This window comes from Conger conger, chromosome 2 (genome assembly GCF_963514075.1).
Source record: "Conger conger chromosome 2, fConCon1.1, whole genome shotgun sequence".
NCBI classification, from domain to species: Eukaryota; Metazoa; Chordata; class Actinopteri; order Anguilliformes; family Congridae; genus Conger; species Conger conger.
In genome coordinates, this window is record NC_083761.1 from 65,738,809 (window position 1) to 65,754,764 (window position 15,956).

Consider the following 15,956-nt stretch of genomic DNA (forward strand, 5'->3'; position numbering starts at 1 on the left):
CCAATTTGGACATTTAACCAAGCCATTTATATTTCCTTTAGGCTACATCTCCCCAACTAGGCCACTTGGTATTGTGCAATCAAACCAGTTTCCAAATTCAAGTAGTCTTTATTACGTATAAAACAATTACAACGTTACAACAATACTGCAAAAGTAAATATTACACAATTGAAATACCAAACAATGGATCACGTTAATTTAATTTGCACTTAAAAAAAAACGTAACTTTCAGGAAACACAAAATTGACTTTCAGGAAACACACTTCAGCTTAATGTATACAATGTTCAAGAGAATACACACAGGAACACTTTAAAAATTCCAATGGAATTTGTACTGTTTTAGAGCGGGAGAAATAAGGCCGATTTTAAAACGCGTTTGAATTATTGCATTATCAGATATTGCATGTGTAACTATAAGTTTCACTCATTTAAAAAGCTGAAAGGATAAAGTTGGAATGGCTGCAAATGCAGACCAAAAATACCTACAGTAAGAAAAAGACCTTAAAAGGCCTCAGCCCTAAATTACTGGAATGACAATATAATCTAAAAGATTCATCTGCAAAGAGTGATTTGATAAGTGATGATAAATTACTTAAATAAAAAATGAGTTTAGCAGTGCGATACCTGCAAAACTGGGAAGCACTTTCACAGTTAAATAGCATGCGCAAATTATAAGCGACTGTAAAAAAATTTTATACTGAAATCAGTATAATTCTGTATTACAACTGCCTATTAGGATTCTTTCATCCTTAATCACGACTCAAATGCAAGTTCAACCTGCAAGGGAAAATAAAAGTTACTTTGCACCACAATCCCATTGATCAGCACCTTTATGGAATGGAAAAATAAATAACAACAAAAATAACTGTGGATAATTTCATTTGGAAAAATACATGTGGTGACACGTGATTGATAAACATCAGCAGATCTTTTCTGTTGATGAACACAGTTGCGGCAGATAGTTCTTTAGAGCCCAAGTGCTTTATTGCTGATAGGTCAGAAGACGGTTTTCTGGGAAACTGCTCTGAGATTGGGGCCTTTTAGGCCTGGTGAGCAGACGGTGGCTGTGCGGGGCCCGGCTCATTTCTTAGGGCTGTAGTGGCCCAGTGGAGACCCCTGCACGTAGGTGAGGATGGCGTTTTGCAGGAAGCTGGCCCTCTGAGCCTCGTCCTCACGCATGCGCTGAATCTCGGCCTCCCGTAGACGCAGCTTCTCAAACAGAGAGGAAATCTCGCTCTCCTTGTCCAAAATGGCCTCCCGGTGGTTACTGCCCAACACTGGCCCCACCCCCAGAACATATTGGTATTTATTTCATACTACTACATAGGAAATACAAATGTCACTTCTTACCGGAAAAGGTCAAAAATGATTCTCAATCAACCATACACACGATACGGAGCTTACAACACGGTTTCATTTTGTAACCAGTTCCTTGGATTAAAATCCAGTGGATATGGAGATTCCAGGTGAGATAAAGAGATTCTAAGAGGAATAATATTACAGTGTACTTTAGAAAAACTGGTGGAGAGAAAAATGGCACACAATAACGATGGCACAATGTGCCTCTTCCTTCTGACTGAAGTGGGTATTTACTGGGGAGCTGCATACATTACCTTTCATCTCTCTCTCCAGAGCCGCGATCTTCTCCTTCAGCCCCCCCTGGGCCGTCCTCTCCGCCTCCAGGTGTCCGATCTGCTCCTGGAGTTCCACACGGACCCGGCTCACCTCCGCCACCTTCTCCTGGTCCTTCCCGCTCAGCTCCTGTAGGTCACACGGGCAGGAGCGGCCAATGACGCACCGCACACGCTCCGAGCGTCGCGGGCGCGCTGACACTAACGCTAACGCTAACCGACCTGCTGGAGCTCCTGGATCCTGCGCCTCAGCCCCTCCATCTCCAGGCTCTGCTGGCCGTTCTTGGCCTGCAGCTCGGCGATGGCCTGCTTCTGCTGGGAGCAGTGGGTCTGGGACTCGTCCCGCGACTGGCGCGTGGCCCGCAGCTTCTCCTCCATCCCGCTCAGGCGCTGCTGCTGTGGACGCGCGAGAGAAGGGCCAACATTTCAGCACCCGTGACAGGGAAGGCCTGCCAAAATCCCAGCGCAGCTCAGGACAAGGACAACAACAACAACAACAACAACAACAGCAGCAGCATTCCTCATTTAACTCATTTCAAACTACGGCAGCCCCAACGCAAATGGTTTATGAACACAATGACGGTGCAGGGAGAAATGTGATGAAGCTCAAATTCTTCATTGCTCTGTGATGAATCACTTGAGAAACGTCAATATATCATCGGTCAGGGAGAGCAAACAGAGAAACTACTTGAGCGGTTCTTGTAGTGCCTTGTCCTTCAGACTTTGCTGGTTTATGGGATAGCTCTTGAGAAAGATGCTGTGTGGTAGCCTCGTATTATTTCACACCCTCTTTGCCTCCAGCCTGTCTGGTCATTGCCCTCTAGGCTCTATTGCTAGTGTTCAGAATACTACGGTTCTGATAACTCATCTAAATGGAAATGAACAATCTACAGAAATGGCCTACTACAATTATCAGCGCTAGTAAAAAGTGTAAACTTAAATCTTCAGTTAGACCTCTGTTATACTATAGTATTGCAGGGAAAAAACATGTTAAAAGGAGCAAAGAATAGACTGGATGAGATGAGTAATATCTCCCTCTGAAGCACAAGCTCTCCCAGGTTCCTGGGGGACAGAAATAGCGATTGGGAGCGAGGATGAGAAATGAAGGCTGCAGTGTAATCAGCGACACACAGCTTCCTGTGGCACAGCCGCACGGCATTCTGGGGCTAACGGATAAGCTCAGGGCACGATAACACGTCCAAACTGTCACTGCGTTCCCCATCCCACACTCTGCCTCGGGGTTTTAAATAAACCGCGCTGTGTGTGTAGTGAGCTCTGAACACTCCTCCATCAGGTTTAAATACACCGCTCTGTGTATGCTGTGAGCTCCAAACGCACCTCCTCCAGGTTTTAAATACACCCCACTGTGTGTAGTGAGCTCTGAACGCACCTCCTCCAGGTTTTAAATACGCCCCACTGTGTGCTGTGAGCTCCAAACGCACCTCCTTCAGGTTTTAAATACGCCCCATTGTGTGTAGTGACCTCTAAACGCACCTCCTCCAGGTTTTAAATACGCCAGTGTGTGTAGTGAGCTCCCAATGCACCTCCTCCAGGTTTTAAATATGCCCCACTGTGTGTGCTGTGAGTTCCAAACGCACCTCCTCCAGGTTTTAAATACACCCCACTGTGTGTAGTGAGCTCCCAATGCACCTCCTTCAGGTTTTAAATATGCCACAGTGTGTGTAGTGAGCTCCAAACGCACCTCCTCCAGGCGCACCTGCGCGCGCACCTTCCCCAGCTCCTCCTCGGCCTGGGCACGCTCCGTCACGCCCGCTGCCTTCGTCCGGCTCAGCTCCTGGGGAGACAGGAATTAGGCCCCCGTTTCCACAGCCGCGCCGCCAAACCAGGTACAGCCAGAGAATAACTGCTTAACCAAACTACAGTGAAATGTACACTCAGTGACCACTTCATTATTAGGTATTTATTAGACGTATTAAGTCTTGTGTGCTGCAGCCAAGCCAATTTGTTTTTAGCACCATCCTCTGCGAACTGTAGAGACTGTTCTATGTGAAAATCCCAGGAGATTCTGAGATACTGAAACCACCCCGTCTGGCACCAACAATAATTCCACAGTCAAAGTCACTTAGATCACGTTTCTTCCCCATGATGTGAACATTAACTGAAGCTCCTGACCCATATCTGCATGGTTTTATGCATTGCACTGCTAACACATGATTGGCTGATCAGATAATCACATTAATAAGTAGGTGTTCCTAATAAAAAGCTCAGTGAGTGTAGGCTAACACAGAAAGAGTGAATGAAAACAGCGTAGTCAGGAGTGTGTTGGTCAAGGTGGCGTGCTGTTTGGGTCCCTCACCTCCTCCAGCTGAATGCGCTGCCCCTCCAGTTTGAGAATACGGTCCTGCAGGGATCTCTCACTCTCCTCCAGATGACGATTCATATGATCCACCTGACCCAGCGCACAAGTAGAAAAACTTGACTTCCAGAAACACACGATTAAACGCCTACTTTTCTTAGTATAACACAACCACTTGAGTTAAAAAGGACAGAGCAAACCCAACAACGTGAAGGATCTGCACAGAGGAATGGGCCAAAATGACTTAGCCTTACTAAACCAGAGAATTCTGAAACCTTGATTTCTAATGAAACTGAAATCATTTCTGTGAATTTTATTATTATTTTTTTATTACATAAATTATTTTGGTTGGTTTCATTCAAACATGAATAAAGTACAGTATTGTTCACATGTGGGCATTTAGAATTTCTCAATAATTATATTGTATATTGTTTGTTTTGCCAGTCAGGGGTGCCAATAATTCTGAAGCCCGCTGAACAGCATATTTTATAAATCTGTGTTCATACCTCCTTCTGCCGCAAAGTGTCCAAGTCATCCAGGGCATGTTTGGATCTCTTCTTCTCCATCTCTAAACGCTCTGTAGCAAAGAAAAGGGTTACTTTAAACACAAATACGGACAAGAGAAAAAACTTAGTTGGATTTTTAAAATATTCTTCAGTTTCTCCCTTTATGAACTCAAGTACATTTTCTGAGAAAGAAGAAAAGAAGTTTGGCAGGAAATGGAACATAAAATATATGTTGCAGTGCAGCCGGAAGGTTTCAACATTTAAGTATAGCTCCAAAATCGCCATCTGAAGCATGCATTACATTTGGCCCGGAGCAACATTTTTTGACAGCAACGCAAGCTTTGATATTGGACAGACTGTAAGACTACAATCCTAGAGTGTTTAAGCTAAATAAAGGATGTTTCTACAAAAATATGTTTATATAATAAGCGTAACTGTTTCAGCAACAGTAAGAAAACTCAAATTCTGCTAGAGCAACGTCAGGGTGAATGAACGCTTGAATGCAAGATCAATGTATTGTGTGAACATCTGGACAGGACAGCGATTTTAAAATGTAAAGCTTTAACATGACCAAACACTGTAGTGAGAAAGCCTCAGTAATAAATGTAGAAAAACAAGTTATGAAATTAAAGTTATTATAAAACTTTACATTAACTGAATATTGCCCAGTGCAATGGCTAAGACACCAAGAAGCGTGGTTTGTTGTTACACAGATTTTTGGTGTAGTTACTTAGTTTGCAACAGAAACTTCATGTTGAGCTCTGTATGACTGACTGAAAGACTGAGATGTGTTTTCTTATTCTGCACTGTGCTGTGCTCGGGGTGTGAGGCGCTGTATGGCCGGGGCCTACCCTCTGCCTGTGCCAGACGCAGTTTCAGCTCAGCTGTGGTGTTGGCCAGTTCCTGCTTCAGCTCAAAAATCTGGTCCTGCTGTGCCTTGCACCTGCGCTCCATCTCTTCAACCTGACATGCACACACCACACACACACGAACATGCACACGCACGCACACACACACCACACACAGAGCCATAAGAATACAGTTCCCGTGTTTAAGAGTGAGCGGTCTGAAGGAGAGGCGGGACTCTGGTACCTTGCTCTTCAGTTGCAGGTTTTTCTCGACCGTGGTGTGCACCTCCCGGAGGAGCTTCCCTTCCCTCAGCACACTGTCCTGCAAGAGACCGCGTCAGTCAGAGGACCCTGCTGCATGTTAACCCTGCCATTCACATCCAGTTAAACACTGAGCATAGAGCAACTCCCAAAATATCACCCCCACCTCCAGCACTTTAACCCATCCCTTCAGTTAACAAACACTGAGCATAGAGCAACCCCCCAAATATCACCCCCACCTCAGCACTTTAACCCATCCCTTCAGTTAACAAACACTGAGCATAGAGCAACTCCCAAAATATCACCCCCACCTCAGCACTTTAACCCATCCCTTCAGTTAACAAACACTGAGCATAGAGCAACCCCCCAAATATCACCCCCACCTCAGCACTTTAACCCATCCCTTCAGTTAACAAACACTGAGCATAGAGCAACTCCCCAAATATCACCCCCACCTCAGCACTTTAACCCATCCCTTCAGTTAACAAACACTGAGCATAGAGCAACCCCCCAAATATCACCCCCACCTCAGCACTTTAACCCATCCCTTCAGTTAACAAACACTGAGCATAGAGCAACTCCCAAAATATCACCCCCACCTCCAGCACTTTAACCCATCCCTTCAGTTAACAAACACTGAGCAACTCCCCAAATATCACCCCCACCTCCAGCACTTTAACCCATCCCTTCAGTTAACAAACACTGAGCATAGAGCAACTCCCCAAATATCACCCCTACCATCAGCACTTTAACCCATCCCTTCACATTCAGTTAAACACTGAGCATAGAGCAACTCCCCAAATATCACCAAATTAACCCATCCATTCTTGTCAAAAACAGAATCTCCCCAAATATGACCCAGCACCCCTCCCTCTGTACCTCCTGCTCTTTCTTCATCTCCCGTGAGTAGCGCTCCTGCTGCTCTCCTTTCTCCATCTTCATCCTGGTGAGGAGCTCGCCCAGGTTGTGGGCCTTCTGCTCTGACATCGCCAGAGCCGCCTCGGTCATCGCCAGCCTGTCGGCCAAACACAGACAACCGGTCACGGTCACGTTCAGCTCCAGCCTTACCCGCGTATCACACAGCTTTGTTAGGACAGTGGATAATCATCTTTCATGAGACGTTCGCAACAACTTTACTGGCAGGGTCTGTTATGGCCCGTCCACTCCAAGAACTATAACTATAACTATAATGATATCTGTAATGATAATGATTTGCGCATCCACACTGCTGAACGATAAGGTTCAGCAATTTCGAATGTGACATTTTTACAGGACATTTGGATGGATTTTGATTGGCTGTCAGTGTCTTATCGTTACACAAAGCTGCTCTATATGCGTGTTTGGCCATTCATGGATTCGATGCTTTTCTCTTGTTGAGGAACTTATGCAAATTGCTTTGGATAAAAAGCGTCTGCTAAATGACTAAAATGTAAATGCAATTGTAAAATATTAATGTAGCCTTTTTATAGTTATAGCTATAGTTATAGTCCCAGGCCTTTAGAGCTGTAGGCACAGTCCAGCCCTGCTCCGATCCCTACAGTCAGTCAGCGTTTGGGAGCAGGTGAGGATTATAGATCGCCTGTCCTTCCCCAACTCTCCAACTGTGGGAGACAGTGGGGTTCCCTGGCTACAGCGTGTAACTCAATCCCCACACATGGAGCTCCCACATTCTGCAGGAGAAAGCAGGCCTTTGTGAGGCTCCTAAGAATAACCCTGTGCCACATCAGACAGGCCTTGGACCATGCCCTGGCCTGAGTGTCTCACGGCACTCAAACAGAGGGACAGCTGCTGTAGGAGCATTGCTCTGATATGCGCCGATCAGCCACAACATTAAAACCATCTGCCGAAACCATTTTAAGCAGGTGGTTTTTAATTTTGCATGAAAAAAATGCATGGCATCTAATCCTACATCAGTTTCACCCTTCTTCCCTCCATTGGAATTACATGGTACTGCATGTGGTGAAATTTATGTCGGAATAGATCCCAAGCATTTTGAAATATGGTGGTTGGCGTTTATATTTTTTAATATTCTACAGGCCCTGGAGCACCTGTTACGATAGACGTGATCATGAACACCAGCGCGTAACAAGATATTTAAATGACAAAACAATAACTACCTTTGAGAGCAGTGACATAAAAACATAATGAGATGATTTAACATGGAAAAAGAAAGCAAACATATTGTGCACAAATCATGGAAATATTAAAATAAAAACAATAAGACACTAAATAAATGTGTGCCTTCCTGGATAATTCACCAAAACTGGACTTACTGATACTGGGGGAAGGTGAGACAACCAGACTTGTTTTACTAAAATAAAACAATACAATCCAAATGCAAAAATATGTCTTCTAAATACCTTGTCTGCTTCTGGGGTTGGCACTCTTGCCAAAGCAGTAATTTCTCTGAGAATTTGGGGAGTGAAGCCCCTTTAAATACAAACCAAGAAGACACAATCGCTTTGAACCAATTGTATATTCCAAAAGTCTGGCTAGGACACTCATATAATACAAAACAGCGGCACATATAATTATGCAAAAGTGTAATAGTTAAATGAAGATCTTCCTTTAGCCTTCCTGGCATATCAGCCGTCTGGCTGTGTAACCAGCACTAACACAGTGGTCATGTAACAAAGTGCAGTGAGCTCTCTTTGCCATTTACATTTGAATCTGCATTTTGAAATGCAAGTTCTGTTGGGATGAGTACTGTTTCCCAGTGCTGGTACCTGTGCTTGGTCTGGGCATGCAGGGGGAGAGGAGGAGTGGGACTGAATTGGGTCATGGAGGGTATAAATAACTCTACCCCATCAGAAGGCTGAAATAATAATGCTTACTTTAAGCATGCCATGCACATTCTAAAATATGGAATTTATACATTTCTATGGCCAGAGAGCTAGCAAAAACTCTGACTATCCAGGAGGGGGTGTTCGTGAAAGAAAAGCTACACAGTAAAATACTACTAATACTAGCTATTTTCATCTACGTACTTATTAGAACTTAATTAAGGGACAAGACACAAGCAGGAAAATGAGCGTTAGAACATGCTGGGCTGTCGTAAAGCAGTCGTTGAGTGCATTTCACACCCTAACGAGTTTAGTAAGGGCGGGCAGCTCGGACACACCAGCGCAGGTGAAGAGGAGACTGCTTACTTGGCTGTGAGGGAGTTCACCGCTGACTTCCTCTCGCTCAGAGCATCCTGAAGATGGCCGGCACGCACAGAGGACGTTCTACACGCACAGAAAACCAACATCAGCACGGTCTGCTCATCATACACACATCTTCTGCTTGTGTCTGTCCATATCCTCTTACAGGAACGCACTGTCACAAATTGCTTTGTCAATAAAATTCATTCCAGTATTACATTATAGCACAGAACAGAGGGGCGTTTCTTTGGGAATAACTACATTAATTCACACTGATGAATGTTGACGGCATCTAAAACATGCCCAATTAAACCATTCTAAATGACAAAACTCTAAGCATTATATTGAGTCCAAATCTTTATTAGCCATTTATAAAGTTAGATGCTGTTAGGAGCTGTAAGTGGAATTAAATGCCTTGTTTTCGTTAGAAACCTGACAACAGCTACAGTAGAGTGGCTAATGAGTCACACATGCGATATTGCTATCACAGCAGGTCAGGAGCAACATTCTTGCTTTCCCTTGCAAACCCATTGCTGCAACATTCAGCTGCACATGACAGGTTTACAATGTGCTGGGTAATTCGTCACTGTACACAGTACCTCTGACAGGGATTTGAACATCACCTAAGTCTTAAGTGCTAATTATTGTAGAAGTGCACAATGTTTTTTTTTTTTTACCAATTTAGCTTAACAAGTTTCTATTGAAAATGTGGGCAAGTTATTTCATGGACATGGTTGTAACTGCATAAACAGTCTCTGAATGACATATTATCTCAAATAATGGCATTTGTCTTTATTACCGTTGGTATTACAGAGATAGTTAATAGCAGAATGTTAGCTGAAGGCTCATCATCCATAAACCTTCATTCATTCTGAAATGAGGCCTTTTTGACAGACTATTCAAAACTGCAGAATGAAAGTGTTTAGCTGTCATGGACCAGACAAAGACATTACTTTCGGTACAAAAATGAAATAATAACATTCATTTTCAGGGTGAACTATCCAATAAGTATTTTCAATGTTGCGTTCCAAAGTTTTCAGTGTTGCTTTACAAGCTTGAGCAAGCTCACTGACTAATTCTGAGCAACATCCCTTTCACTACAGTATGTACCAGATTGTGTCGATGGCAGTATTTTCTGTAGCGTGACTGTGGGGGCACATTTGGAGCCGCGCCCTTACTCACCTACTGACCCGCCCCATTTCCTCTCTCTGTTGGTCGATGGTATCCATTAGAGATATAAACTACAGGGACACAAAAAAAGCTCCATCACACACTCGCTCCCAGCAGTGACATCATCACAAACCCCGGGTGATGTCACGGCCCTCAGCCCCGCCCACCTGTCGGCCCTTCTCGTTCTTCAGGTTCTGGATCTCCTTGGTGAGCACCTGGCTCCTGCAGCGGCTCTCCCTCAGGGTGGACTGCCGGTCCGAGTTATGGCCCATGGACTGCTCTGAGAGGGGCAACAGTGCAGGACAGGGGGGTGATGTTAACAGTGCAGGACAGGGGGGTGTTGTACACAGTGCAGGACAGGGGGGTGATGTAAACAGTGCAGGACAGGGGGGGTGATGTAAACAGTGCAGGACAGGGGGGTGATGTGAACAGACAACACACTGTTACAGAAATTACACAGCCAGCTCAGCAAAAGCTACTCAGACCATGTTCAGACTTACATTTTCCAGCTCAATAACTCCAAAGTTATTAACTGGAGTCACTCGTGTTATGTGTCCGTACACACACAGACACACAAATATTTAGAAGACAGAGAACCCTTAACATGCAGGAGTAACAGGACTAGTAGGATATTTGCTACGAATATAAATCTTGCATTTAAAACATCGCATGGGTCCAATCCCGTGTTTTGTTCATCTCTGCCAAGATAAGCCAACAGTTTATCTGCTTATAGTTCCCATCCCTAATCTGCATAGGAACAGGAGTCAACTTTGTCAGTCGCTTCCTGCTTGAAGCAGGACTCGTTGCTGCTTGCTGTACTCGTACTCAGTGCTAACCTCACCATACTAAGAATTAAAACGAGGAGCAACAACCACATTTATACAGACTGCACATTAAATGCACATCAGATTTCATCGTAATGTACGGATGTAACCAAAAGGTCCAGCTTACCAAGGGCCTTGAGGGTGTCACTGGGGATGTTGTTCCCTGCCATATGCAGCTGCAACAGGATGCGATTCTGCTGCAAAGCCTCCAGGATGGAGCGGCCCCCCAGAAGCCCGATGTTGTTCCACCTCAGATCTGAACCCAACGAGAAGCTTTAATTAGACCTATGCAGAAACGCAGCGCCTCAGTCCACAGAGCCCTATTCCACAATATCATTTCCTCCCGTTTTCCACAAAGCACATGAAGCTGTTTTCTGGTGCCCTCATTTCAGTTTAAATAGACTGTTCCTGTTATACACAATTCATGTTTTTATCTTAGAGAACTGTTAATATAACTGTTTAAACTGCACTTTTGTAAAGTTCCCCCATAACCTAAAATAGTCTTGCGTACATGTGTCCTCATTAATACTGCCAAAATTTAATTACAGTAACGGAAAGTATGATTTCAATGGTATTGAAATTAATACGAGGGTAAAGTACAACATCTCGCAGACGGCAAGCTCACCAAGTTCCTGAAGAGTGCCGTTTCGTTTCAGAGCCAGAGAGAGCTCTGCTGCCCCCTGGTGGTTAATCTGGTTATTACGCAGGTCGAGCTGTGTAAGGCAGCCATTGGAGCCCAGACCTTCGCAGAAAATGGAAAAGGCCTCATCCCACACCCCCAGGGCATTCCATTCCAGGATCAGTCTACAATGCCACACCAATGAGCAGAATACACAGTTCAGAAGAATGAAGCGTGAACATCAATGTGAACTGACCAAAGAGCCAGTTATTAAAGGTATACCAAGAAAGAAGAGAAAAAACAACCAGATCTCCTTGGAATATATGATAAATCAATTGTCAATCACATAAATGTGCATGACATTGCTAAAATGACTAAAGTGCTTCACTTGTAAGTGCCTGGCACATAGAATATTTTGCTGGTTCTCACCTTCGCAATGTCTTGTTGCGGACTAACAGTTTCCCCAGAGTTTCAGCTCCTGACCCTCTCAAGTTGTTACCCTAAAACAATCATACAAATATGTAAACAATTGATTTGTCGCTCCCGTTCAGCTGCATAATGTTGGATAAGCAATAGAATAAAAGCTCTCACTGCTTCTCCGTATGTACCTTCAGATCCAGCACTTTAACAGTTGTGTTGGAACACAGCCCATTCAACAGTAGTTTGGCACCTGGGAATGACAAGAAGAGCGGCAGTGGCAAAGACAGCCGTTAGTTCAAGCTCCTGTCACGATTCACTGCGCATTCAATATTCACAACTCAGAGGAGCAAACGGCAGAGAACGCATGTACACATCTGCCTACGCTAATAATGAACTATGCAATTAGCATAAATCAACCGTTTTAAAGAACAGGCCACCCACCTTCCTCGCTGAGCATGCAGTCACTGAGCACCACTTCCGTGAAAAGTGTGTCCTGGTGCAGCACCCTGCCCAGCACGGCGCATGTGTCCGCGGAGAGGCTGTGCCCCGCCAGGTCCAGTCGCGTGCTTCCCCCAGCGCCCCGCACTTCCTGCAGCTGGGTCAGCACCGACTCCTGCGGCTCCAAACCGGCATCTTTACACAAGCGCAAGTACGTCTGCCTGAACTCCTCCATCTCCCCAGACTAACGCTCCCTCCTTCTTCCAGTGCACTGGAGTCGCTCCCACTTCACAGAGCTGAGGATCTGTGGGAACAAAAGGGCAGTTAAAAACCAAACATACAGATAGAGAACAAACTACAGTGAGTTGCAATACAAAAGCATACTTAATTACTTTCACTTGACACATTAAAATGAGACCCATACAGGTAGACAGTGTTGTTAGCTAATGCCTCAATGCCAAACAACTGTTCATGGCAATTACCTAGCTCATAATTTAAGCCTCTACTGAGTCGTATTTCTTTAGTGACCACCCTATTCCCAAATACAATCTGGTTGATTAGGAGACAATGCATGTTTTAAAACAGCGCGACATAGCCTTATTCCCAATCACTGCTGATGGTACTTAAAGGTACTTGTGCTGATTTAACGTTAGGGAATTCAAAATGTAATCTGCAACCATTTCCAACGATTAAGAAGGTTCCAGGTTTATCATTCATAGAAAACGAAAAAGGTCAATTGACGACGAACGCTAGCTGGAACAAGAACTCTGTGACACGATCTTTTAGAACCCACATTCGGTTCGCTAGCCAATCTACCAAGCAATAACAGAAAGTAACGTTAATTCACTTCTTGCTAGTTTCCAACAGCTCGAATAGATACACGTTTCTGTCGTACGCAAGTGAGCCAACGGTAACAAAAAACCTTCAGATTGAAGTGCAAGTTCATTTATAGTTGCTAAACGTAGCAGTCTGTTTCTATCTGTTTCATTATTGTCCCAACTGTCAAATCGCAAGCGAACCAGTACATACCACTCCCGAGCCAAGTTGCCGAACCAATACCGCACGTTTATGCCTCCAGTTAACGTGACATATTAAGTTAGCTACATTAACAAATAACAAAGTTATATACATTAACGTTAACTGTAACATTACATAACGAAACACTAACCGATCTAGCAAACCGCCTAAATCAAGTACAAGTTTCACATGTAGGTTATAGACCGAGATCAGATGGTTAATAAAATAATCTCATTAGTATAACCCCGTCAACGTTTGATAACATATTTAGGTCTAAATATTGATACCTCGAAAACAAAGCTGGCTAATTTAGGATAGCTGTCAGGGTAACGCGACAGCTTGGCATTGCATTTGTAAAACTGCCGTGTCGAAATAGCCTTACCCTTTACAAAACATTATAAAGCTGGTTTCTCCAACGAGCAAGCCAGCTACTCTATTTAAAACGACGAAATACTGTGTTTTTCATGTCGATTTCACAGTATCACAAAACTATCTAACTAGCTAGCTAGCTGGCTAATAAACAAATTTTCAGTTTGTGGTTTGTAAGGGGTAACCAGGAAGAGGAGTGGAAGTCGGGAGTAGTAGTCCAATCCCGTGTTTTGCACTGTGGTATGTGTAGTTGTATTACTTATTTTTATATATACACTCACCGCGCGCTTTATTTGGTATTTAATAGACTCGTTTTATTTTTATTTTTTACTTCTACTGCTGTAGCCTATCCACTTAGAGTTATGTCGTGTTGTGTGTTTAGAGATGCTGTTCTGCATGCCGCTGTTGTAATGTGTGGTTATTTATCTTACTGTCACCTTCCTGTCAGCTTTGACCAGTCTGGCCCCTCTCCTCTGACCTCTCTCATTAACAACGCGTTTTTGCTTGCAGAACATCAATACAATATATCTTTCATTTAATGTTATATAACTCTTTCTGAACTCTTTTTCATGTGTAAATATTTCCCCATTATCTTTTACACTTACACCTCTACTACAACCATATCAGCATTGTATTTTTAAAGTTCCATTATTGAAGTCTCTGCGCATTAATTCAATTGCTTAGATGGAAAGAGTCCAGTGATCACTCAAAACATGTGAGTAATTAGACCATGACATTCATGAATGGGCTGAGGAAACGCTTCATTACGGTCTATAAATGATTAATGAAGGAGCATCAGACCAGTGAAGGGAAACCCATGGAGGACACATGAAATGCAGCCACGCACAAGTGATTGGCACTTATGTCTTGGCAACTATGAAAAAACATTAAAGCTCCCAGAGGCAGTTCTGCGTAGAAACAAAGACCCATAAATGTAATTCCTATTTATATTTATGGTATAAAATATTATACTCTAGTCATACCAATCACAGGTAAAAACATTCATACATTACATAATTAAAATCGAAATGGACAATAGCAGTGAACTAAAACAATGGTTGTGAGTGATACAGTTCCACTATACACACATTAATCCTAAAGGAAGAGCCTAACTGCGTTGAATATTAGCACCAGGAAACCATGCGCTTAATCATAAAAGTGCTGTAGGATTGCCCATGTGTGGCAGATATTCAGACTTGCCATTAAACCACTGCAGCTCCATCATTAGGCTGCCTCTCTGAGAGATGACTTTCAGGAGCCACACAAACAGGGGCACCAAGAGACCTGGCAGGAGAGAAGGGAAGCTCCAGGGCCAAAGCGGCAATGTCTTGGCGACCAAAAAAAAAAAACCCTGCTATTTTAGACACCAGGTTAATGAGAAGCCTGTGAGTGTTTGTTGAGAGCAATTAACTTCTTTGTTCTTTTAGATTGAAGTTGTGTGGATAGGATGTGCACAAACCTGCTGCACTCTACTTGGAATACTTCCATTTCTGTTTAGTTTTACAATCCTATTGATTATTATGTACATATCTCAAATTACTGTAGCAGAGAAGAGCGGAGAAGCTTTTGTGTGAGGATTCTCTGTAGGCCAAAATCATTAGCTTTTTTTAATGGTCAACATGCTCCAGAGGATGGGTTTGCCAATGAGTCACGGTTTATGCCTTTGCAGAGGTGTGTGCAGTGAAGGCCATCAGGAGTGATGAATGACTGATTGATCTGGAGACCTGAACCTTCTTTGAGTAACAAACCGAGAGCTTTGTCCAACAAATTAATGTTTCTCAAAAGAGGGACAACAGCAACGCCTTTTTAAGAAACTCAGATGGCGAGGCAATCTCACTTCTTCACATGCAGCAACACTGAGGTGGTTGGATGGCAAATGTCTCAATGTCTTGAGAAATAAAAGTTTACAAAGTGTGGTACTGAAATTTAAAGGGACCCACAGTAATATTATGAGAGGACGACAAAGCAAATGATTGTGCTATGAGAAGGCCGTCAGTATGAGTGGCATGAGAAACCATAAGAACAACCCATGGAAAGTATATCAGAAGGAAACCCCCAGCAGCGTCAAATGGTGAGTCAATGATAACAAGAGCCTTTGTTTCATAATTTTGTGTATGTCTGCCTATCTACACCAACACATTTTAGAGGGGTGCTCTTACATTGTAATTAAATGAACTGATGAATACAGAAGTAAATGACAAATACAGTACATTACTAATACATGAAGTCTGGTAGCTTAATAATAAGTATTAGTTTATTGTACATACAATAAATACACAAATAACTACTTTTGAATCACTATTTATGCATTTGAATATTCAATGACATAAATTTCATAATATGACAATTTGAAGCCTATTTTATAAGTTATGTAAGAGTCAAATTAATAAACA

At 43.3% G+C, this 15,956-nt stretch overlaps 1 protein-coding gene across 1 annotated transcript; it reads right to left on the reverse strand.

The window, feature by feature from the left end:
- Window positions 1-88: 88 nt before the first annotated feature.
- On the reverse strand, window positions 89-13,736 carry lrrc45 (leucine rich repeat containing 45). The gene is made up of 18 exons (XM_061222025.1): window positions 13,577-13,736; window positions 12,181-12,481; window positions 11,928-11,989; window positions 11,749-11,819; window positions 11,326-11,504; window positions 10,828-10,956; window positions 10,044-10,156; window positions 9,889-9,947; window positions 8,713-8,790; window positions 6,443-6,578; window positions 5,547-5,624; window positions 5,306-5,417; window positions 4,455-4,525; window positions 3,949-4,041; window positions 3,334-3,426; window positions 1,854-2,027; window positions 1,614-1,761; window positions 89-1,277 (listed from the first exon to the last, which is right to left on the reverse strand). Exons 2-18 carry the CDS (start codon window positions 12,410-12,412, stop codon window positions 1,081-1,083), a joined length of 2,025 nt encoding a protein of 674 aa, XP_061078009.1. The 5' UTR covers window positions 12,413-12,481; window positions 13,577-13,736; the 3' UTR covers window positions 89-1,080.
- Between the last annotated feature and the right edge of the window lie 2,220 nt (window positions 13,737-15,956).